Here is a 26204-nt window from a genome sequence, read left to right on the forward strand (position 1 = left end):
TATAAATTCACAGACATTGCTAAAATTCTGTTTTCACTTTGTCATTATGGGGTACTGAGTGCAGATTAATGAGAACAAAATTAATTTAACCAACTGTAGTATCAGGCTGCAACTTAACATTGAAAAAAAAAAGTAGGAGGGGGTCTAAATACTTTACAAATGCAGTGTGTGTGTGTGTGTGTGTGTGTGTGTGTGTGTGTGTGTGTGTGTGTGTGTGTGTGTGTGTGTGTGTGTGTGTGTGTGTGTGTGTGTGTGTGTGTGTGTGTGTGTGTGTGTGTGTGTGTGTGTGTGTGTGTGTGTGTGTGTGTGTGTAAAACCAAAGCAGTACCCACAATACAAAGCAAATACTACAATGCCGCAGCCAAAACAGAGGATTTAATGCTTAGGGAACTAAGATCATAGAGTTGGGGAGAGAGAGATTTTAGAAAAGTTGCTACTAAAATCAGCACTACTCAGACAGTGCAGTGTGTGGTCGCTGCACACCTCAGACAGTGGGTTATCAAATTGCATTTCGGTTGGGGTTTTAGAGTTATCGTAGACATCCTCTGTTAGGATTTCAACGTCTTGAGCAACATCTTGCTCCAAGATCACCTGTCAGGGTACACAACATGGATTAGTGGTATAGATGATCTCTTTACACAAGGACCTGACATTTTTGAATTAGAAGACAACAAACCATGAGAACGTGCAGACAAACAGGATGAATAGTCAACAGAACTGGAAGCAAAAACGAGAATATAAACAAATATACAAAGGACAAGACTAGGGGCAAACCAAATAAATACACTAGCCATTACCTTGAAAATTCATTATCCTAAAAAATGCTTAAAAGCTGCATTAACATTATCAATTTTTTTTACATTTATACAGCGCTAAATCAATTTGCATTTCTTTGCAGAGTTTACAGAATCAATCTGCTTAGTCCCTGCCCCAGTGGAGCTTACAATGTAATATCTTTACAGTCAGACATACATGCATACACAAGTAAACATCCCTATCTCAGTTAGAGAGGCTTTGGCAATGCAATTATTCCTGTTCTAAAAATGCCCATTTTGCAAATAAAAGGAAAAAAAAAAAATTGGAAAAAAAAAATATATACAGTCATGGCCGAAATTGTTGGCACCCTTGATATTTTTCCTGAAAATCAAGTATTTCACACAAAAAAGGTATTGCATTAACACATGTTTTGCTATACACGTTTATTCCCTTTGTATGTATTGGAACAAATATAAAACAGAGGCAGAAAAGCAAATATGACATAATGTCACACAAAACCCCAAAAATGGGCTGGACAAAAGTATTGGCACCCTTAACTTAATATTTGGTTGCACACCCTTTGGAAAACATAACTGAAATCAGTCGCTTCCTATAACCATCAATAAGCTTCTGACACCTCTCACCCGGAATTTTGGACCACTCTTCCTTTGCAAACAGCTCCAGGTCTCTCTTATTGGAAGGACACCTTTTCCCAACAGCAATTTTAAGATCTCTCCACAGGTGTTCAATGGGATTTAGATCTGGGCTCATTGCTGGCCACTTCAGAACTCTCCAGCGCTTCTTTGCCATCCATTTCTGAGTGCTTTTTGACGTATGTTTGGGGTCATTGTCCTGCTGGAAGACCCAGGATCTTGGACGCAAACCCAGCTTTCTGACACTGGGCCCTACAGTGCGACCCAAAATCCTTTGGTAATCCTCAGATTTCATGATGCCTTGCACACAGTCAAGGCACCCAGTGCCAGAGGCAGCAAAACAACCCCAAAACATCATTGAACCTCCACCATATTTTACCGTAGGTACTGTGTTTTGTTCTTTGTAGGCCTCATTCCGTTTTCGGTAAACAGTAGAATGATGTGCTTTACCGAAAAGCTCTATCTTGGTCTCATCTGTCCACAAGACGTTTTCCCAGAAGGCTTTTGGCTTACTCAAGTACATTTTGGCAAACTGTAGTCTTGCTTTTTTATGTCTCTGTGTCAGCAGTGGGGTCCTCCTGGGTCTCCTGCCATAGCGTTTCATTTCATTTAAATGTCGACGGATAGTTCGCGCTGACACTGATGCTCCCTGAGCCTGCAGGACAGCTTGAATGTCTTTGGAACATGTTTGGGGCTGCTTATCCACCATCCGGACTATTCTGCGTTGCAATCTTTCATCAATTTTCCTCATCCGTCCACGACCAGGGAGATTAGCTACAGTGCCATGGGTTGCAAACTTCTTGATAATGTTGCGCACTGTGGACAAAGGCAAATCTAGTTCTCTGGAGATGGACTTGTAACCTTGAGATTGTTGATATTTTGCCACAATTTTGGTTCTCAGGTCCTCAGACAGTTCTCGTCTCCTCTTTCTGTTGTCCATGCTTAGTGTGGCACAGACAGACACACAATGCAAAGGTTAAGTGAACGTCTCTCCTTTTTATCTGCTTTCAGGTGTGATTTCTATATTGCCCACACCTGTTACTTGCCCCAGGTGAGTTTACAGGAGCATCACATGCTTGTAACATTCTTATTTATCCGCAGTTGTGAAAGGGTGCCAATACTTTTGTCCAGCCCATTTTTGGAGGTTTGTGTGACATTATGTCGAATTTGCTTTCTTTCCTCCCTTTTTTTGTTTTGTCCCAATACACACAAAGGGAATAAACATGTGTATAGCAAAACATGTGTTAATGCAATACGTTTCGTGAGAAATACATGATTTCCTGGAGAAATATCAAGGGTGCCAACAATTTCGGCCATGACTGTATATACACCACTGATAAACTACATCTACAGAGGGGACGTGGTTCCTTCAAAAACTGGTGGGAAGGCCTCACAAAAATGGGCAGCAGTATTTCAACTGTGTATGCAGCTGCTTGCCAAGAGTTCAATGCTAACCACTCCTGGACTGCCCACCCACAATGTACTGCAGAAGGGTGGCCCATGCAGGAACAGCAATGTACTGTTATGTCACTGCCCGCTTCATGGTTTTAGGGCAAAAATATGCACGCCCTCCCGCCGACACCCATTGTGAGTGTACACAGTGGGAGTCTATCAGCAAGTCCCAGTCAATGATTCATGGCTGGGATCTGCTGTGTCCAATCACAATCCAGAGCCCCGTGTTGACAATCAACACTGGCTCTGTACAGAGAGAACGATCTCTAAGTTTCTCAACCCTGCGAAGCAGCACATAATAGACACACTACACAGTTAGGCACACAACTTACCCCTTGATTGCCCTAGATGTTAACCCCTTCCCAGCCAGTGTCATTAGAACAGTGTATAGTATAGTATCATCAATGTATTAATGTATTAATGCCACTGGTGATGTCAGTGGAAGTTAGTCAGTCCCCCCTCCCCAGCGTCAGAATGCCTGCCACACTATTGCAGTCTCATAAGTTGCTAACCTTGTCATTCGTAGTATAGAAAAAAAAAAGAATAAATAATAAAAAAGTGTGTGTGTGTGTATATATATATATATATATATATATATATATATATACACACACACACATATATATATATATATGTACCTCGGTTTACAAATTTAATGCGTTCTCCGGGACATTTTGTGTTGCGAAAAATTTGTAAACCGAAACAAGGTTTCCCATAGGAATGCATTGAGAACCAACTAATCCATTCCAGAGGTCAGAAAAAAAGTAAAGAAAAAAAAAAAGTCTTAACTGTTCAAAACTTTATAAAGTGCACTTTAAAGGCATAAATACTGTCCAGGGACACGATTAAAAAATTTCCAGAATGGCTCCAAAACTCGATGCAAAAACCGCTCCAACAACTCTACAATCAACACCACATGCTACCCACAGACTCCAGCATGCACGGGGGTGGCACCATAAACCTCCCTGGCGCAATGCATCCTGGGGAAACTTGCTTCGTATTGCGAAAAAAAATTGTGAACTGAAACGCGGTTTCCCATAGGAATGTATTGAAAACCAATTAATCCATTCCAGAGGTATACACATATAAAATTCACACAAACCAATCAATATACACTTATTAGGATTTTTTTTTTAACCAAAGACATGTAGCATAATATATTTTGTCATAAAAATATATTTTTATGTGTTTTATAGCAAAAAGTAAAAAATGTTTTTGTTTTTTTTTTCTTCAAAATTGTCCGTCTTTATTCATTTATACCACTAAAGATAAAAAATCCAGTGGTGATCAAAAACCACCAAAAGAAAGCTATATTGTTTTGGCATGACCGCACAATCATCAGTTAAAGTAGCGCAGTGCTAAATAGGAAAAAATGGTCTTATTATGAAGGGGGGTAAAACCTTCCGGAGCTAAAGTAGATCACCTAGCAAACAGTTTTGGTTTTAGATAGACTATGCACACACGAGGGCCTTGTGGTGCCATTTATTTGATTGGCACACCGACACACTAAGGCAACACTCCTGCGATGCACTACTGTGCGTTATGGTGCTCTGCATTGAAAAGAAGAGCACATAACTGTTTGTAGGTTCATTGTGCTGCACTGGCACTACTGGAATGAATGGTGTGCCTTAACATAACCTGCGTAGAGTTGTGACGCATTCAGCGGGCACTATTACCCACCGAACATGAGCCATTCAACAAAACGGAGCTGGGCAGCAATCCCATGCAACTGAGATGAGGTAGTGTGGCATGTGGGGGTTAGGAGAAGAAAAAAAAAAAAAAAAAAAAAAAAAGTGAGGTGAGGTGGTGATAGAGCCTTCCTCACTACCTGTCAAACACCTCTGAATAGCAATGTTACTGTGGATCACTTTTCAGAGGTGCGGCAGTCCTTGCTGCTAGTGTAAACAAGCCCTAAGAGGCAGAATATATAGGTGTGTGCATGTTATAGGGATTCTGAGATTATGATTTTAACCTTGAGTTCAGCTTTGTCACAGATGAATAATATTTTGTAAAGCACTGCCCAAACAAACAAGGCCTCTGAACACAGCCCACTTTATAATTTACAAAAGACATTTAGAAAGATGTATTTTTTTAGGCAAATCGGTGTATTCTTGCTTGTTTTGCCTTTGCTGAGATTTCTAGTTCAATAACCGAATTAGGAACAGAAGGCACTCTTCATAATAAAGTCATCCTTCTCATGCAGGAGAGTGACGTGTCAGCAGTGACTCACATGCCTACCTGTGAGAAGTTCCTGTTTGACAAGTTAGGGAGTTGTTGGCATATAGGATGAGAGGAAAGGAGCTCAGACACCTGTGAAACCGACACCATCAACATGTTACTACCTTCTGTTTTCCTGACTGCTTTTCAGGAAGAGCTAAGCTGGTCACACACTTTCAGGTTTTTTTTCTTTCAACCAGCCATGATACCATTATCTCCTACCTGTGCTTAAATCACAATAACTCCAGCCACATAGCAGCCCTTCTTTTCTGAACCTAAAAAGTCACAAGGCTGAGAGAGCAACACGGTCATTATTATCTGCACAGGAACTGCAGGAATGTCAGCTTGCTGCTTGTGACAACTGTTTGAACAGAAGTGACACTGATATGCTTGATTTGAAACAAGCCTTATATCCTGCCAGGGCTATTTCAGAGGCGCGAACCAGCAAATGGCAGGATCAGTCATGGACAACCAGTGACAGATAAAATCCGCCTTGCTGGCATCCATGCCGCGTACAGACAGCAGGAGAATCCAATAATCCTATTCAGTCACACTGCAGTTTTGGCTGCCCATAGTGTAAGTGGTCAGGGTATGTACACAGTCGTCTTGTTCCCAAATTCACTCGCTCTACAAACCTAGGTATCTTACATTGAACACAAAGCTAACAAGCCAGACAGAACTGAAATAAAGGATGCTTAATCTGAATTACAAACCAGTCCTTAAAGTGATACTAAAGGCAACATTTTTTGGTGCGTTTTGGACAGAGTGGAGAGGGATTAGAACACCTATTAGGCTTTTATTGCTGAATGTGCCCTCATTAGGGAGATTCACTCTCTCTCTCTATATGTCCTGTTTAGTATTATCATTGAAAGTAAAAGAAAATCCGAAACTTGGGTTGTCCCCAGAACAGAAATAGAGGTGAAACCTTCCAATGGAGACACCAGTTCTGGTGATGTGGGGCGCCCCAAGGGAGCTCCACTTTAATTTCACTTTGGCTAGGCAGCAAAAGGAACACTGAAAGGGGATAAGGTCATCAGTCTCCTGCTTCTCTTCTACTGTCCAGTCACAGGTTGGGGGAGAGACAAGACCTGTAAGTGTTACTTAACTTCTGCAAAGAAAAATCAGGTCTCCTGCCAGACAGGACTGTACTTGTGTGGCAGAACTGTGTAAATCTCAGGACTGTATAGACAATAATATAAAGGAGTCAGAAGGTGAACACACCATATACATGAATTTCTTCTGTGTAAAGGCTCAGATAAAGTTTGACCTAAGCACTTCAGTAACAGCTTGTAAACTGTCAATTGTTGGTAAACAGTCCCCCAATGCAAATGAAAAGTGTAAAATGAAAACAAAAAACAAAGTACATAAACACAGCCAGCAAAGTTAAAAACATGAACAAAGCAGAGCAGAAAAGCACAGGCAAAGCTACTAAAAGCAGAAAAACCGAACCCCAAATAAAACCTCACCTTCATATCGGCCAGTGCGGGGATGGATACCCCATTGGTTCTATGAAGATCTGACACCAGCCCCTTCAAAATCGCCTCAATCTGAACACAGCAAAGAAAACAGAGAAAGAAGGGAAAGATAGACAATAAGCAGAAAGGAGAAACCTATTTATTTAAAAAATCCAGCAATCCATAACATTTCAAGGTACTGTCTTCTCTGGGAGCACCAAGGCACAGTTCTGAACAGGAACAAGTACACAGCAGTCACCAAGGCAGAGCTGCCTTCCTTTTATCTACTGAGCAATACATTACAGAAAATACTGAAAACAAGTTTTGATGTCTGCCCACTGCATTCAGCTTAGTAAATGTAGCTTTTACACCAAATGTTTGAAGAGCACTTGGCAGGAGTCAAAACGGTCTGCTGAATGCCAATAAAAGGATAATATAGGAAAACCTATAGCTGCACTGACAATCAACACAAACAACACTATGAACACTAGATGCAGATACCAATATGAACACTAGATGCAGATATCAATATGAACACTAGATGTAGATATCAATATGAACACTAGATGTAGATATCAATATGAACACTAGATGTAGATACCAATATGAACACTAGATGCAGATACCAATATGAACACTAGATGCAGATATCAATATGAACACTAGCTGTAGATATCAATATGAATACTAGATGTAGACATCAATATGAACACTAGATGCAGATACCAATATGAACACTAGATGTAGATATCAATATGAACACTAGATGTAGATATCAATATGAACACTAGATGCAGATATCAATATGAACACTAGATGTAGATATCAATATGAACACTAGATGTAGATATCAATATGAACACTAGATGTAGATATCAATATGAACACTAGATGCAGATATCAATATGAACACTAGATGCAGATACCAATATGACCACTAGATGTAGATATCAATATGAACACTAGATGTAGATATCAATATGAACACTAGCTGTAGATATCAATATGAACACTAGCTGTAGATATCAATATGAACACTAGATGCAGATATCAATATGAACACTAGATGCAGATATCAATATGAACACTAGATGTAGATATCAATATGAACACTAGATGTAGATATCAATATGAACACTAGATGTAGATATCAATATGAACACTAGATGCAGATATCAATATGAACACTAGATGCAGATACCAATATGACCACTAGATGTAGATATCAATATGAACACTAGATGTAGATATCAATATGAACACTAGCTGTAGATATCAATATGAACACTAGCTGTAGATATCAATATGAACACTAGATGTAGATATCAATATGAACACTAGATGTAGATATCAATATGAACACTAGATGTAGATATCAATATGAACACTAGATGTAGATATCAATATGAACACTAGATGCAGATATCAATATGAACACTAGATGCAGATATCAATATGAACACTAGATGCAGATATCAATATGAACACTAGATGTAGACATCAATATGAACACTAGATGCAGATATCAATTAATAATAGTTAATAGCCAATAGTTAGGGGAAGCATAGCATTATGTAAAAGATCGCTTTGGTATTTGTAACAGTCACATCAATATGTAATGATGGTTTTGTTTTCCTTACCCTTTAAGACAGGGGTAGGCAACCTTTTGAGCATGATGTGCCGAAAAATGTTTTCAAAGAAATTGAGAATGCCAGTTATATAAAAAATGTCAACTTTACACACTCAATAACGAAAAAGGAATTTTTATACAGTAAATGCTGTAAACTATTTGAATAATAGTAAGAAAACAATAAGCTTTCAAGGATGGTAAATGTTAGCTTACCCCTTTTCCAGAACATATGTGCTGTGAGGTAAGTATGGTAAGGTTGAAATGAATATGTCAACCGAGGACTTCCGCTAAATATACAGTTGGAAATGAAGTGTGAGGTGATCGTGGTCACCCTAATAAAGGTCTCTCAGATCAAACCCAATCTCTGCACCTTCGGACCCTAAATCAGCCCTAATTCCTTCACACCTCAGATCACCCCAATTCCTGCACCTTATAAATGGAGCTCCACCCAAAAGGGGAAGTTCCTCTTTAAGGACTGCTCCCCATTAAGGATTGGCACCTTTGGGGGGCGGGGGAGGAGTGGGTACCCAAATTTCACAGGTACGCCTAGGCGACCAGAAGCAAGAACGTGTCCTCCCTCCCTCCTTGTAGTCTATTGGGACACGTGACAGGTCCCAGAAGACAAGACCATTTATGAAGCGCATCGCTACTCGTGCATGTGCAGTGGGTACCCGGCTTCCTCAGGCCTCAGATTAGCTCCAATTCCTGCACTTTCACACCTCAGATCAGCTCCAATTCCTACACCTTCATGGCTCAGATCACCCCAATTCCTACACCTACATGGCTCAGATCACCCCAATTCCTACACCTTCATGGCTCAGATCACCCCAATTCCTACACCTTCACATCTTAGCTCAGACCAATGCCTGCACCTTCACCTGTCAGATCACTCCAATGTCTGTAGTTTTACACCATAGATCACCCAAATTCCTGTACTTTCACAAACCAGATTGGCCCCAAATCCTGTACCTTCACACCTCAGATCAGTGCCAATTCTTGCATCTCCAGGCCTCAGATCAGCCCCAATTTCTGTACCTTCACACCTCAGCTCACCCCAATTACTGGAACTTCACACCCCAGTCCCCAGCGAAAATTCTTGTGGCTTCAGGTCTCAGATCAGCCCCAATTCCTGCACCTCCAAGCCTCAGGTCAGTCCCAATTCCTGCACCTTCACACCTGAGGTCAGTCCCTGTGACAGATCCAACTGGGACAGGGGCTTTTGGAGGGGAATAGGGGCTAGCCTACTGCCCACTGGTTATGGCCCATGGAGAGAGCAGATCATTCTCGAATGATGGATAAGAACGTGATGAATGCTGAGAGTGAGGCTTGGATTATCTGCATAAAGACAATAAATCTTCCCTTCTGGAGTGGATGGAAAGATGTAATATTATTCTTGTACAGGTTAATGGTCAGAAGAAATATGGTGGTCCTCATGAGAACTGGGTTGGAAAAGCTCCTCTATTTGGGACAGAAATATGTATCAATCTCCCTCAAGAAATCTATCAAGATAAATGAATTCCACTGTTCAGACTGTTGGAATATTGTATGAGTTTTGTCTACAGATTATACAAATGAAAGCAAACACCTGAAAGACAGCATGTGTAGTGGACTTTGTGTATTCAGGGGTAGGTTTGTTGCTGGGCTGTCTGTGGTGGGCTCCCTAATTTATCAAAGCACTGCTGGGTGCCTGGCTGTTGATTAGATCACTGTTAGCTGTACTGTTTACACTGTTTAGGATAATGTGATCAAGCTCTTATTTAAAGCGGAGCTCCACCCAAAAGGGGAATTCAGCTTTAATGCTTTGTCCCCTGCTCCCCATTAAGGATTAGCACCTTTGGAGAGCGGGTACCAGAATTTGACAGGTATTGCTGCAATCGCAAGCAGAAGTTGTCCTCCCTCCCCGTAGTCTTCTGGGACACACAACAGGTCCCATTAGACTACGGGGCCATTCACAAAGCGCATCGCTTCTCGCGCATGCGCAGTGGTCACCCAGCTGTGAAGCTGCAAGCTGTCGCAGCCGGGTGCCCACACAAAAGATGCAGGCACTGGGGAGAGAAGACGGCCGGTGAAACCAGTGGTGGTGAGGACACCGTTGGACCGAGGGACAGATTAGTGGCTGTATTTTAAAAGTCAGCAGCTACAGGTTTTGGTTTTTTTTCAGCTGGAACTCTGCTTTAACCAGTGAGAGATGTTTATCCCAAAGTGTAATATTTGTTTTATTGTTCATGAGGGTATGGGCCCTATTTCTGGATTGTATAAAAACTTGTGTTTTCTGTTGAGTAAAGAGTTCCTGTTTGGCATCTAAGCTAGTTTCATCTAGTCTTGGGTTCAATACCCGGCTAGAATACCTTGTTCCTGTGTCCCAGTTACAAGGAAGCAGTTCTCTGACAAAATCACCCAATTGGGGAGACAGGCGTTCCATCACAGTCCCAATTTCTGCACCTAAGGTCAGCCCCAATTTCTGCCCCTTCACACCTCAGGTCAGCCCCAATTCCCGTTCCTTCAGACCCCGATTCCAGCATTTTCACACCTCAGATCACGCAAATATATGTGTATCTTTACACTTCTGATCATCTTCAATTCCTGCAAACTAAGAGCTCATATCACCCCAATTCCTGCACCTCCAAGCCTCATCAGATCAGCCCAAATTCCTGCACCTCCAAGCCTCAGAACAGCCCAAATTCCTGCACCTCCAAGCCTCAGAACAGCCCAAATTCCTGCACCTCCAAGCCTCAGAACAGCCCAAATTCCTGCACCTCCAAGCCTCAGATCAGCCCAAATTCCTGCACCTCCAAGCCTCAGATCAGCCCAAATTCCTGCACCTTCACACATATCACCCCAAAACCTTTTACAACCTAGAGCAGCCCCAACTCTTGTTTCTCCAGGTTTCAGATTAGTCCCGATTCCTGCAATTTCCCACATCAGATCACCCAAATACCTGCACCTTTACACCTCTGATCATCTTCAATTCCTGCACCCTTACAGCTCATATTCCAATTACTGCACCTTCACATTTCAGCTCACCCCATATCTTGCACTTTCACAGTTCAGATCACCTCCATTCCTGCACTGCTTCTTCTGAAGAAGTCTGCACTGATTGGCGGACGAAACACGTCAATGTAACGTACTGACGTCATCATACCCAGAAGCAACGTCCCACGTGGACAACACCATGGACTGGTCAGAGCGGCCATGTTATTGTGCCATGCGATATGCCTCATGATCTGGCGGGAACTCTGCACAAGGAATACTCGTGATATGAGGTTTGATCATTACCCTAACGGGAACTGTGTGAATAAATCCACTCTATATCTACAACATGACAATCAAGTCTCAACGGGCTGAGAATCTATTTCCCGGGAAACGGCTAGGTCATTAGCCAGTATTTCGGTGGTCAGTGGGGTGCATTGTTAAAACATCATTAAGTGTTACTGCACACCTCATCTGAAGTTTTGTAATTTATTCTCAGCTTCATACTACATTTGCCATGATGTTTGGCTGGAGGAATATCTAGAAGGGATAAAGATATCTACATATTTTCACAATATATGGAGGCTTAAACCACACAGTATTCAAGCTATAAAGGAACATGGGACAGTATGAATCTTTCAACACTATAATTCCATGAGAACTCCTTCTTGCACTCTACAAACGGACATACTCATTTTTTCAATTTGCATTTTTTTGCTGTTCTCACACAGCCAATGATCATGATTATGCATATTTAGCTATATACGTGGCTATTTTTTGTCTTACTGCTATCACTGTAAATGCAGGATATATATGTGTACAACATAAAGCCTTGTGATAAACAGCTGAATTTTGGCTATCTTTGCTACTATGCTGTATATCTCAACCAGTCAAAGTGTATACCACTAGAAATATTCAATGTTGCAATCCGGATTGCTTGTCTTTCATTGTTTTTAATGTGTATTCAGTGATTGTATAAGTCAGTCACCATCCATGGATATTACCTTTTCTCCCAAAGTAAATAATAAAAATGTGATTTTACATATAAAGCTACATTGCTTGGGTGTTTATTACCTACTTCGGTAGTTGGCTCATGGCAACTACTACTACTTTTGTTACACCGATAGTAAAAGCCTTGCCATGAGCCAGCTCAGGCTAAAAAAAAAGTGCTGTACCACAGAGGAGGAAAAATACTGAATATAATTACCCTTTCAAAAGGGATAACAAGTAGCCTGGGGAATCCGATTTAACACAGCTTCACTGTGGAGAGAGCAGTGCAGGAACATACACCAGTGGGAATAGAGGGAGGTGGGCACCAGCCACACTAATTCTTCTGAATGGAGCTGCTGGCCAGCTTTATTGTTTGGGAGGAAGGTCTCCCAGGACTCCACTTGTGTGCCGTCATTGATGCGGTCACGTGCCACCTGCCTACCCCTGCTTTAAGATGATGTAAACACAAGGGGTGGTTCAATGGAAAAAGGGGTGTATTATAATGCAAACGTTTTACCCGCACTGCATGGGTCAACTGTTCAGTTTTGTTTAGGGCAGTGGCCTCCAAACTGCAGCCCTTTCCATACCTTTATCCAGCCCTTGAGGCATTTTTTCTGCCACTGACACCAACAATTGGGCACTATTCTTCCCAATGACACCAATGAGGGGGCACTATTCCTCCCACTGATACAAAACATGGTGCATTATTGACTCCCACTGGGCATAGTCCGGCCCCCTTAAAGTTTGAACAACAATAAACTGTCCCTTTGATTAGAAAGTTTGGAGACTCCTAGTCTAGGGGATTGAAGAGCCAAGATATACTCACCTAATTCGCTGATCCTGTTGCCCTCCACAGTCTAGCGTCTTGTGCAGTGGACTGTTTCTGATGTCATCACGCCCATAGGCAGGCTCTGAACATGTGGACAGCAGGAACAGTTCACCGCTGGACATGAGAGCATCATTTTTCTAAAAATCGGGTAAGTGTAAGCTCTATGCTCACCCCTAGAAAAAAAACATGTAGTTAACCTATGCAAAGCGAGCACATCCACACTGCATGGGGGAGGGGGATGTAGTCCGAATTGTGATGACAGACAAAAGCAGTAGCGATGTTATATGCCAAAGATGAATGCTGTGCACTTTATTAAAAGAATAGTTTACATTCACAAAGATATTGATCTGCAAAGTTTATGTTTGCTTCTTCTGTTTGGGGCACTAGTGGATCAAGTAATGGAGATTGAAGATGGAAAAGTATCCACAAGGAAGATCAGGAAATTCCAAGGAGGAGCTATCTAAAGGATCCACACAGTGAAAGACCCTTATTAAAAAGCAAACTAAAAGTGCTTCTTGGGGCCTTATACACCCCTCAACGTTTGGCTGCTATCTACCCTAACACAAGCTCCCAATGTATGTGTTGTGGTACCTCTACTGGCACCTTTCTACATATGGTGTGGTCTTGTCCTACTAGCCTACCCTTTTGGGAGTCAGTGGTTGGCGCTCTTAAATAATATTCATGATTTAGCTTTGAGGCCTGACCCTCTGTTTTTCTTACTGGGTGTGATGGAGATGTGGTGGTGCGTAGACATACCAAGCTATTTCTAACCAACCTGAGATGGGAGATCTTGTTACGTAGGAAGTTGCCCATGCCTCCGACAGGGTCTACCTGGCGGAAGGCTATCAATGCTGGGCTGCCATTCTATAAGTTGACCTATGAGAGTAGGAATAGTCCGAGACAATTCAACAAGCTTTCGTTGGCCTGGATAGATGCTCTGGGACAGGAAACACCTGATGCAGTGTAATTAAATCTTATATCCCCCCTCCTCTCTTTATGGCTCGAGCCCCCCAATCTCCCACTTCTTCCTTCCTCAACCCCATTTTTTTTTTTTTTTTTAAAAAACGCTCCCCGGTCCCTCCCTTACCTAACACTTCCTGAGGTTTGCTATGGTCACCCTGCCTGGGGCTTTGGCCTTCTAGTAATTTATGTGCTTTACATCACCTCTGTTCTAAGTCAAGTTTGTATTCATATGATCCTATAATTTTTGTAAATAGACTGTGGAATACTAAAATTGCACCCAGTAAAACCACACTTCCTCTGTCTTGTCTCTAGCATTTGGTTACACTTTAATGCTACCTAGAAAACAGATTCTACCGTGAAGGAAATAAGTGTTTGATCCCCTGCTGATTTTGAATGTTTGCCCACTCACAAAGAAATGATCAGTCTAAAAATTGAATTGTAGGTGTATTGTAACATTGGGAGACAGAATAGCAACAAAAAAATCAAAAGAAATGCATGTCTGACAAATGATTCACTGATTTGCATGTTCAAGAGGGAAATAAGTATTGATCCCCTTCACAAAACATGACTTAGTACTTGGTGGCAAATCCCTTGTTGGCAATCACAGAGGTCAGACGTTTCCCTGCAGTTGGCCACCAGGTTTGCACACATCTCAGGAGGGATTTTGGCCCGCTCCTCTTGGCAGATCCTCTCCAAGTCATTAAGGTTTGGTGGCTGACGTTTGGCAACTCGAACTTTCAGCTCCCTCCACAGATTTTCAATCGGATTAAGGTCTGGAGACTGGCAAGGCCACTCCAGGACCTTCATGTGCTTCTTCTTGAGCCACTCCTTTGTTGCCTTGGCCGTGTGTTTTGGGTCATTGTCATGCTGGAACACCCATACACGACCCATTTTCAATGCCCTGGCTGAGGGATGAAGGTTCTTACCCAAGATTTGACGGTACATTGCCCCGTTCATCGTCCCTTTGATGCGGTGCAGTTGTCCTGTCCTCTTAGCAGAAAAACACCCCCAAAGCAGAATGTTTCCACCACCATTTTTGACAGTTGGGATGGCGTTCTTGGGGTCATAGGCAGCATTCCTCTTCCTTCAAACACGGCGAGTTGAGTTGATGTCAAAGAGCTTGATTTTGGTCTCATCTGACCACAACACTTTCAACCAGTCGTCCTCTGCATCATTCAGATGTTCAGTGGCAAACTTCAGATGGGCCTGGACATGTGCTTTCTTGAGCAGAGGGACCTTGCGGACACTGCAGGATTTCAATCCTTGCCGGCGTGGTGTGTTACCAATTGTTTTCTTGGTGACTGGTCCCAGCTGGCTGGAGATCCTCGACAAGATCTCCCTTAAAGGCAGCACTGCCTTTAAGAGACTGCTTCTAATCTCAGCTTGTTACCTGTAAGATACCTGGTAGCCAGAAATCCTGCTGAATGATAGGGGATCAAATACTTATTTCCCTCATGAACATGCAAATCAGTGCATAGTTTGTTAGACATGCATTTCTTTCTCAGTGTTACAATACACCTACCATTCGATTATTAGACTGATCATTTCTTTGTGAGTGGGCAAACATTCAAAAATCAGCATTTCCTTCACTGTATAAGCTAGTCAGAAAACCTGTTCAGTCTGTTCTTTTATCATTCCCATGTGTTGGATGCTGGACAATGTTGCAGAAACCTTCCAATCAAGAAGCAGAAAAGGACCTGAAGATCAATAGAAAAGACTGTGAATGGTAAGATATCCTCAGTGACTTCAGAAGCCCTCGGAAATGGTCTCCCTCTGGATCTATAACCTGCAGGCACTAGTGACAAAGTCTCATGAGAAAATAAGTGGGCTTTTCTCTACCAACATGTGTCACATCCTACTCTGTGATCTCCAGAAACAGAGACTTAAACAGGACATCTAGCAAACCGGTATTTCTAGCTACACCAAACAAAGCCTACAAATTAAAGCACATCATCTCTTAAAGGATTTTACAGTAACAAGACAAAATAATGAAAAAAGGTTTTATTCTGACCAGTTACATTAGTACCACAGATGTGTCACCATTCCCTATTACCAGTTGACTTTTCAGTAAAAAGTCAATAGCAGAAGCATAGCTGTTTTTTTTTTCTCATGAAGGAGGTCTGCATGGATCATAAGACTTTTTAGCTTTGTTGGTTTTTACCAAAAATAGGGGCCCCCTTTAAAGTAAAGCTATGAGCAACATCAAAAATTATATATGTGTTGCAGTCTGTCATTAGCATTAAATATATTTTTTTTAAAACTGTCCATGTTGGTTTTGGTTTTAGGGCAAGTGCATCCTGAATTTTTGGTTTCGGCACCAGAATTTTTATTTTGGTGCACCACTAATTTTACCCCTGTACAAATCATTAGAAAAACCTCATCTGGAATATGCAGTTCAGTTTTGGGCATCAAATCACAAAAAGAACATTGGGGAACTGGAGAAAGTACAGAGAAGGGCAACCAAACTGATACGAGGCATGGAGGAGATCAGCTATGAGGAAAGATTAGAGGAACTGAATTTATTCTCTCTTGAGAAGAGGAGATTAAGGGGGGATCTGATCAACATATATAAATACATCAGTGGTTCATATAGTGAACTCGGTGTAGAGCTATTCACCCTGAGGTCATCACAGAGGACAAGGGGGCACTTTTAACGTCTGGAGGAAAAGAAATGTAATCTCCAAATACGGAAAGGTTTCTTCACAGTGAGAGCTGTGAATATGTGGAATAGACTCCCTCAAGAGTTGGTTCTGGCCATCTCAGTAGATTGCTTTAAAAAAGGCCTGGATTGTTAGACACACAGAATATACAGTTGTGCTCAAAAGTTTACATACCCTGGCAGAAATTATGAAATTTTGGTATTGATATTGAAAATATGACTGATCATGCCAAAAAATGCTCTTTTATTGAAGGATGATGATCATATGAAGCAATTTCTTATCAAATAGTTGTTTGGCTCCTTTTTAAATCATAACAGAAATCACCCAAATGGCCATGATCAAAGGTTTACATCCCCTGGAATGTTTGGCCTTGGTACAGACACACACACGTGTTAAAATGCCAATTAGAGGTTAATGTCCCACATCTGTGGCTTTTTAAATTGCTATTAGTGTCAGTGTATAAATAGTCAAATGAGTTTGTTAGCTCTTACGTGGAAGCACTGACTAGGCTAGATACTGAGCCATGGGGATCAGAAAAGAACTGTTAAAAGTCCTGCGGAAAAAGGTAATGGAACTTTAAAAAGATGGAAAAGGACATAAAAAGATGTCCAAAGCCTTGAATATGCCAATCAGTACTGTTAAATCACTTGTTAAGAAGTGGAAAGTTCAAGGATCTCTTGATAAAAAACCAAGGTCAGGTAGACCAAGAAAGATTGCAGCCATAACTGACAGAAGAATTGTTTGGGATTCAAATAAAAACCCATAGGCAACCTCAAAAGAAATAGACTGCTCTGGAAAAAGACAATGTGGTTGTTTTGAAGGAGCACAATATGATGACACTTGAACAAAAATTAGCTGCATGGTTGAGGTGCCAGAAAGAAGCCTTTACTGCATCAATGACACAAAAAGGCCCGGTTAGACATGTCAAGGTGTTGTCAGGCATATTGTAAACGGGCTCTTTTGTGGCATTGGTGCAGTAAAAGCTTCTTTCTGGCACCTCGACCAAACAGCTCATTTTTGTTCAAGTATAACCGTATTGTACTCCTTAAAAACAACCACACCATCTTTTTCCAGAGCAGCCTGTATATCTTTTGAGGTTGCCTGCGGGTTTTTCTTTGAGTCCCGGACAATTCTTCTGTCAGTTATGGCTGAAATCTTTCTTGGTCTACTTGACCTTGGCTTGGTATCAAGAGATCCCCGAACTTTCCACTTCTTATTAAGTTATTTAACAGTACTGATTGGCATATTCAAGGCTTTAGACATCTTTTTATGTCCTTTTCTATCTTTATAAAGTTCGATTACCTTGTTACGCAGGACTTTTGACAGTTCTTTTCTGATCCCCAAGGCTCAGTATCTAACCTAGTCAGTGCTTCCACATAAGAGCTAACAAACTGAATGTTTATACACTGACACTAATTGCAATTTAAAAAGCCACAGATGTGGGACATTAACCTCTAATTGGCATTTTAACCCGTGTGTGTCACCTCTTGTGTCTGTGTGTCTGTACCAAGGCCAAACATTCCAGGGTATGTAAACTTTTGATCATTGCCATTTGGGTGATTTCTGTTATCATTATGATTTTAAAAAGGAGCCAAACAACTATTTGATAATAAATGGCTTCATATGATCATCATCCAAAAAAAGAGCATTTTTTGGCATGATCAGTCATTTTCAATATCAATGCCAAAATTTCACAATTTCTGCCAGGGTATGCAAACTTTTGAACACAACTGTAACTGGATACTAACATTTATAGGTAAAGTTGATCCAGGGAATATCCGATTGCCTCTCGGGGGATCAAGAAGGAGCAAGTTGTATATTGCTTTGCTGGGATTTTTTGCCTTCCTCTGGATCAACTGTGGGTATAGTTTATTTTTTTTTTTTTATAGTTGAACTGGATGGACTTTAGTCTTTTTTCAGCCAAACTAATTATGTAATTAACTTACATGCATGGCTTCACTCCAGTGCATGAGCAGGAATGCAGTCATCCAAACACACAGCCCGGGTGCCAGAATGTAAACTGAGCTGCGCATGACTGTACAGTCTACAGGGGTTTGCAAACAAGCAGATAAGTGTATTTGAATGCAGAAGAGATATTGCATGTAATAAAGTGCCTGCTTTTTAAAGAGCCTCCTGTTCACAATTGTTTATTTTTCAACTTTAGTTCTACTTTAAGACCCTTGAGTGCCTCTACTACTTTTTACTTATCCACTGATGTTACCTTACTGCAGTGTAACCGGGGAGATACACCCAGGACGGCATGCAGTGACTTGTAATTCAGGGCTCAAAATGTGAAGTCCTGAGCAACTAGCCAGGCCTTAAGAGTTACTAGCCACCAGTTGCCCCACCCAACCCCAACCCTGCCCCTAATCATGGCCTCCAAAATTATCTCATGAAATGACACTGTTAAATGTCCCCCCTGTTACATTAGGGTCCCCAGAGTTCCCCCCGCATTACATCAGGGTCCTTGGAATCCCCCCACATTACATCAGGGTCCTTGGAGTCTCCTACATTACATCAGGGTCCCCTGAGTCCCCCTACATTACATAAGGGTCCCCAGAGTCCTCCCACAGTACATTAGTGTCTCTTGAGCTCCCCCACATTACATCAGGGTCCCCATAGTCCCCCTAAACACTCCATCATACTTGGACCATGCACCACATACAACCATAACCCCCCATAATCTCTCACTCACCAAACCATAACTCTACCAAGCATATCCTACCTTCTATCCAACCCAGCAGCACCTTAAATACCACATACTCTACCACCCATATTAAACCACAATCCTGAACCTGTCCAAACCACCCATATGATTACACACGCATACAGACACATGTACACATACACGTGTACAGCCATATAAAGTTGCAGTACATTACCTCCCATCACAAAGCCGGGCACCGCACTCTAGAGGGAGGCAGAGAGCACAGCAGACACTCCCCTTCCCTTTGCTTTCACTTTGCTCGGCGATTTCAGCAGTTTGACAGCTCCCAGCGCCAATGTAAAGACGGCCCTGTGGGACACACTCGCCTCCACATTATTTACACTTGCCATATGTGAGCAGGCGAGTGGAAATTTTGAGGCCTGTTCTAATTGATTAGGAGGAGCTTTAGGCAAATGTTTAACATTTTAAAAGTTCTCAGTATGACATCTTTGATGCATGACATCTATTAAAATGTCAGATAAAACTATAAAAAGCTATAAATAAGACAGATTATAAAAAAAGGCCCAGGTTCATATTGCAGTGAACAGCATGCTGAATTCACAATCTGGTCATGGTTAGGAAGATACTGTCCAGCTGGGGTAGCAGAAAACCGTGTTTGCATCTGAAGGGTTTTTATTAGCTATTGTTGTGAAGAGTGTAAAACTACAATTATCCTTTAATTAGCAAAAAGGGAATGTTTTGAATGGTAAAGATAAAAGAAAAGGTGCAGCTATGTGTAGATATTAAAAGAAACCTACTGGATCTGGAGAGAGGCGATTTGGGGTATCAGGATGGCTGTTCGAATCTTTTCCCTTTTTCTTCTTCTTGCCGCCTGTAGATGCTGGAGGAGTAGTCTTCTGCTGATATTCCTTTAACTAGGAAAAGATTAGAGTGATCAGAGCACAATTTAAAAACAAACTATAGAGAGTTTATGCTCCTTCAGGAGTTTTACATTTTGCCTGTAGAAGCAGCTCAATGTAATCCTATATGTCCATTCACTTTAGGACGTTTCGAGGCATATTATTATTATTATACAGTATTTATAAAGCACCAATAGTTCGCTCAGCGCTGTACATTACAAAGGGGGACAGAACATGTGACAGAACAATACCAATACAATGCAAAACATGAGGGGATTGAGGGCCCTGCTCTTTCGAGCCTACAATCTAGGAGATATTTTAAGCTCAGCGTCTTAAGACATAATAAAACTAAAAAATTATTTTTTGCATTTGATAGCAGTTTTCGAAACAAAAAAATTAAGTTAAATGTGCCTAAACGCAAGTTCAAAAAATGCTCAAAATTAGCTTTTTTTTTTCTGCCAGGGGAACTGGCGTATTTTCAAGCTGGTGTGCATTGACCCTTAGGCTTTTTTCCTTTATTGTCAACTGGTGATCCTGCCAGTAATTCTGGTGCTTTTCAACATAAGCTGTCCTGCAGATGTAGCAGTTAGAGGGTTGAGACAAAGCATCTAACACTGAAAGGGTGCGTACAATAATCAGCTATCTTTTATGTAAACCTTTATTCCAAAAAACTGTTGCAGTAACTGCTTGTTTAACTGAAGTGTTATCTGAAGTTTGACATCAAATTTGTTATTGTATCTAAATCTGCTAGTACATCTAACACTCCTCTCTCTCCCCCAAACTGACAATGCTGCTGATCAAAGGCGCTCTCTGTGCTCCTTCATCCAGAGTGGCGGTATTCTTACACAAGAGGCTGTGCTACTGGCCAGATCACCAGGTGAAAACAGAGGGAAAAAAACCTAAAAAAGAAAATTAATGCAGCCACTACATCCAATGACCAGTAAGCTTCAATATAATACATTTTTGGTTTTGGGTTTAATACTGCTTTAAGCTGGTCATACAGAGCAAATTTCAAAGTTGCTTCAAGAACCAAATTAAATTCAAACTGTAGGCACCCTTTTCAGCATCTTCCCGCTTAACATCGCTTGGTCTGAAAATGGAAGAAGCCAGGCAGAAAATTGCTGGCATAACAGCAGCTGCATCCAGTCATAGGCTCAGCTATTTTGACAGCCAGCGGTGTGGCATGTCAGAATACAATAGCTTGCAGGGGAGATTCCTCCATCCATCCAGACTGTTTTTAAGGTTTTTTTTTTGGGTTTTTTTAACAGGTATAGATTTATTGTATAATGCATATATAGATAAAAGCATGACTGTCAACATGGTACAGAAACAAAGTTGCATAAACATATTTCCAGTAAAAGTCAGCAAAATAGGGTATCGAGACACCATACAGACATGCCAGGTACTACAAAACTACAGAAGAGTGTTAATACAATTTACCAGTGCAGAGTCACCCCTGCAGTCATCACCACACCTCCATCCAGACTGTTTAATGTGAATGGAGGAAACTGACAGCTTCCCATGAGACTGAACAGTTTTAGTCTACACAGATCCTAAGGTAGAACTTCCTGAACCCCCTGCAGCAGGAGATTCAATTCTAATGTCATAGTATACATAAAAAGGTAACAAGTGAGCGCTTGGTTGTCTAGCTGCTTGCATAAAGGTGAAACCTCTTACCCTCTAAATAAATATAAATACAAAAAAGCAGTGCTGAAGAGAAAATATTAAAGTGACTGGTGTGGGCGCTTTGTAGCATGTAATAACAGCACTCACATCTGGGAAAAGTAAAATGGCCACCGCCAGATGTCCATACTATAAAAAAAATTAAAACACAAGTGGTGATCAAATACCACCAAACGAAAGTGAAAAAAATGGTAAAATTTTCATTTGGGTCATTTGCATGACCACAAAATTGCCAGTTAAAGTAGTGTAGTGAGGAATAGCAAAAAATGTCCTGGTTATGAAGGGGGTAAACTCTTCCGGAGCTTAAGTGGTTAACACCAAGACTGCTCAGGTGGTAATAGTCAGTTTGAGAAAGTGCATGGTAAGGCCACCATCAACGTCTTCAAGACATTGAAATGTAAGAAATTACAGTGAAGTTGTTCACCTGAATGAGATCATTGTCTCAACAGATCATTGTCTCCTCAAAGTTAAAGTTTGAGCTCAATTCGGTCAGGCTGAGGATTTCCTTCTCTGCAGGATGATAGGAGCAAAGTATCTATGGTCAAAATACAAAATCAAATCATGGATTTCAATTATTTCTAGTCTGCTCTTACCAATCTGAACATTCTTGAAGTTTTGAAAACTTACTTTGTGAAGAATCAGACACATTTCCTATGGTTTGCATTGCTATTACAATGCTGGTGTTATGAAATGGTGTGTGCTGTGACTAGAAATGGGAAGGCCTGGAAAAAATTGGAAAAATCTTAAAAAAAAAAAAACATTTTCCCCCTTTTTTTCCAAAGCAATGTTTGTTTTTTCCCAGAAAAAAAATGAAAACCTTAACTACCTCCAGTCCAGCCATTGTATATAAAACGGCCGGACGGTGGCAGTGCAGGGAAGGCTGGCCGTTTATAAATGGCCTCCCCGCTCCCTGCTTGTGCGCGCTCCCTGGGAGTGCAATCCGGTGCCCGCTGTGTCCTCCGGACACAGTGGAACGCCGATCGGACGGGACCTCTGTGCGAGGTCCCAATCATGTGATCACTGATTGGCCAATTACAGGATATCTGCCAAGCCAAACTTGCCACAGAGAACAGCTCAGATACTTATGGGCTGGTGCTGAAGCACAAAGTGATCACTTTTTTCCACGCAGTGCAAAGTTTTAATAAGGAATCTGTAAGATGTTTATGCACTTCCTCAAATCTTTTACAATACCACATGATGGTTTCACGTACGTGTATAAAACGACAATAAAGTCAAGGCACGTCATAAACAAACAGCTGGGTCAACACCACGCTGAGTAACAGTCCGCAATAGGGAGTGTAAACATCCAATAGGCTGACGCGTTTCGAGGATTTGCCTCTTCTTCAGAGCCCTTCCGCATCTCCACATAGCTGGCAGTGAAGCTGCAGATTCGCAGAGGGAAACAATTTGCATCACTGTCCTGTGCCAATTCCAGCCAGCCCTCTACTTCTGTCTGCCCCAGTTGCCTATGTGTGATATCACACGGGAGGGACGAGGGTGGGTGGGTATTGTGCCCTCCAGCACCATTTCCCCTTGTACTTTGCTCTACTGGCCCCCCTATACTGTGCTCTCCTGGCTCCCCTATACTGTTCCCTCCTGGATCTCCTGCACTATGCCCTGCTGATCTCCTGTACACTGCTAATCTCAAGTTTGACCCAGAATTGAGCACTTGTGCAAGAAAAAAAAAAAAAAAGCAAACATGAGTTTCACATTACAGCGGAGCTCCACCCAGAAGGGGAAACTGTGCTTATTTGCACCCTCCACTGCCACATGACACTTTTTTTGGGGGGGTGGGGGGGGGGGGTAACCTGGTTTTGACAGGTACCCACTCCTCCTTCCAGCTCAGTCAACTGTGGCCCCCCTTCTTCCCTCTGCAGTCTTCTGGGACACTTCACAGGTCCCAGAAAACTATGGGACCGATCACAAGGCACAGTGGGAAACCAGCTGTAATGCTGCAATGCTTTGCTTCCCGTTTCCCTTACTTGCTAAGCTGAACCTGGAGGCTAGTGAGGAACTAGCCCAGATGACGATGGTGCTGGAGCCCGGGACAGGTAAGTGTCCTTATATTGTCCTGCTGACTTTTTTGGGGGGAGGCCTAGAACTCTAAGGAGGCAAGTAAATATTTATCCAATTATTTAATGCAATAAGAATAATTGTTATATATACAGCTCGCTGATTACATCAATGTTCCGTGAGCTGTACATACAAAAAGGATTTCAGGGGTTCTCCAAGATATCAGGCTTTTTGCCAGGGGTTCATCAAAGGTAAAAACCTGAAATCTAGAGATGGGAAACATTTCCACAATGCAATTTCTGCTCAGATAATTGCACAGCGGTTTATCAAATGCAAATTTTCAGGAAAAAATACACTCTAATGAATTCTAGTGCACACAAACGCAATAGAATACCCAATGTTAGGTAAAACATAAAACATGATGCTATGCCAAGTAAATAGACACCTAAGATTTCACGCTTTAAAATTGCGTACGCCTGTGGAACGGCACAAAACTACGGTACCTAAAAATCTCCATATGCGACGCTTTAAAAGCCTTTGTAGGTTACCAGTTTGGTGGGTTACATACGTCTGGCACTGTAATTCTTGCTCTCACTGTGACGTTCACGGCAAAACCTTAAATGTGTGTTGTGATCACAGTTTACATATATGTGCGGTACCTTAGTGCGCATTCGCATATGAGCACGGGGGAACATTGGCACTTTAATATACACACACCGCTCAAAAAAAATTAAAGGAACGCTTTTTAATCAGAGTATAGCATCAAGTCAATGAAACTCCTGGGATATTGATCTGGTCAGTTAAGTAGCAGAGGTGGACAGGGCCATAGAAGGTCCTTAACCCATCAGCAGGACCGGTATCTGCTCCTTTGTGCAAGGAGGAACAGGATGAGCACTGCCAAAGCTCTACAAAATGACCTCCAGCAGGCCACTGGTGTGAATGTCTCTGACCAAACAATCAGAAACAGACTTCATGAGGGTGGCCTGAGGGCCCGACGTCTTCTAGTGGGCCCTGTGCTCACTGCCAGGTACTATAGAGCTTGATTGGCATTTGCCATTGAACACCAGAATTGGCAGGTCTGCCATTGCCCTGTGCTTTTCACAGATGAGAGCAGGTTCACCCAGAGCACACGTGACAGACGTGAAAGGGTCTGGAGAAGCCGTGGAGAACGTTATACTGCCTGTAACATTGTTGAGCATGACTGTTTTGGTGGGATATCCATGGAGGGACGCACAGACCTCTACAGGCTAGATAATGGCACCCCGACTGCCACTAGGTATCAGGATGAAATCCTTGAACCCATCATTAGTCCCTACATTGGTGCAGTGGGTCCTGGGTTCCTCCTGGTGCACGACAATGCCCGGCCTCATGTGGTGAGAGTATGCAGGCAGCTCCTGGAGAATGAAGGAATTGATAACACTGAATATCCCCCACGCTTGCCTGACCTAAATCCAATAGAACACCTCTGGGATATCATGTTTTGGTCCATCCGAGGGCACCATGTTGCACTTCAGACTGTCCAGGAGCTTAGTGATGCCCTGGTCCAGATCTGAGAAGAAATGCCCCAGGACACCATCCGTCGTCTCATTAGGGGCGTACCCTGATGTGATCAGGCATGTATACAAGCACGCGGTCACCAAACTAACTACTGAGAACCATTTTGAGTTGCTGCAATGAAATTTCAGCAAAATGGACTAGCCTGCTGCATCATTTTTTCACTTTGATTTTCAGGGTGTCTTAATTCAGTCCTCTGTAGGTTGATAATTTTAATTTCAATCAAACAATGGGGCATCCTTATGTTAAAATGTCAGGTTTCTGTGATGTAAAAAAATGAGACAAAGATAAGTAATTTCAAAACTTTTTCCACCTTTAATGTAACCTATAAACTGTACAACTCAGTTTAACAACAAACTCAAATCTTTTAAGTGGAGGGAAGTAAAAATAAAAAACTGAAATAATATGGTTGCATAAGTGTGCACACCCTTAAACTAGTACTTTGCTAAAGCACCTTTTGATTTGATTCCAGCACTCAGTATTTCTGGGTATGAGTCTATCACAGGGGTGGGCAAACTTTTTGACTTGAGAGCTGCAATGGGTTCATATATTGGACCCGGGGGCCGGACCAAGAGTAGATGAATGATGTGTATGTGTCATCCATAGTAAGTATAGTAATATTCCCCCATAGTAAGCATCCCCCATATAGTAATTCATCCCCCATAGTAATTCATCCCCCATATAGTAATTCATCCCCCATATAGTAATTCATTACCCATATGGTAATTCATCCCCCCTATAGTAATTCATCCCCCATATAGTAATTCATCCCCCATATAGTAATTCATCCCCCATATAGTAATTCATCCCCCC

The 26204-nt window shown here is 41.8% G+C and overlaps 1 protein-coding gene across 9 annotated transcripts in view; it reads right to left on the reverse strand.

Moving 5' to 3' along the window:
* The window catches only part of GOLGA2 (golgin A2), a 120520-nt gene that overhangs the window by 73913 nt on the left and 20403 nt on the right, over nucleotides 1-26204 (reverse strand). For 3 of the 9 annotated variants that reach the window (XM_089668977.1, XM_089668978.1, XM_089668975.1), the window contains exons 2-4: nucleotides 20040-20156; nucleotides 6545-6625; nucleotides 484-591 (exon numbers count right to left, since the gene is read on the reverse strand). In XM_089668977.1, coding sequence (XP_089525103.1) covers nucleotides 484-591; nucleotides 6545-6625; nucleotides 20040-20156 — 306 coding nt within the window. The remainder of the gene's footprint in view (nucleotides 1-483; nucleotides 592-6544; nucleotides 6626-20039; nucleotides 20157-26204) is intronic. The other 6 variants (XM_089668980.1, XM_089668979.1, XM_089668982.1 and 3 more) reach the window with 3 other exon arrangements.

This window comes from Staurois parvus, unplaced genomic scaffold (assembly GCF_062004578.1).
Source record: "Staurois parvus isolate SC_StPar_1 unplaced genomic scaffold, SC_StPar_1.0 ptg000068l, whole genome shotgun sequence".
Taxonomy (NCBI): domain Eukaryota; kingdom Metazoa; phylum Chordata; class Amphibia; order Anura; family Ranidae; genus Staurois; species Staurois parvus.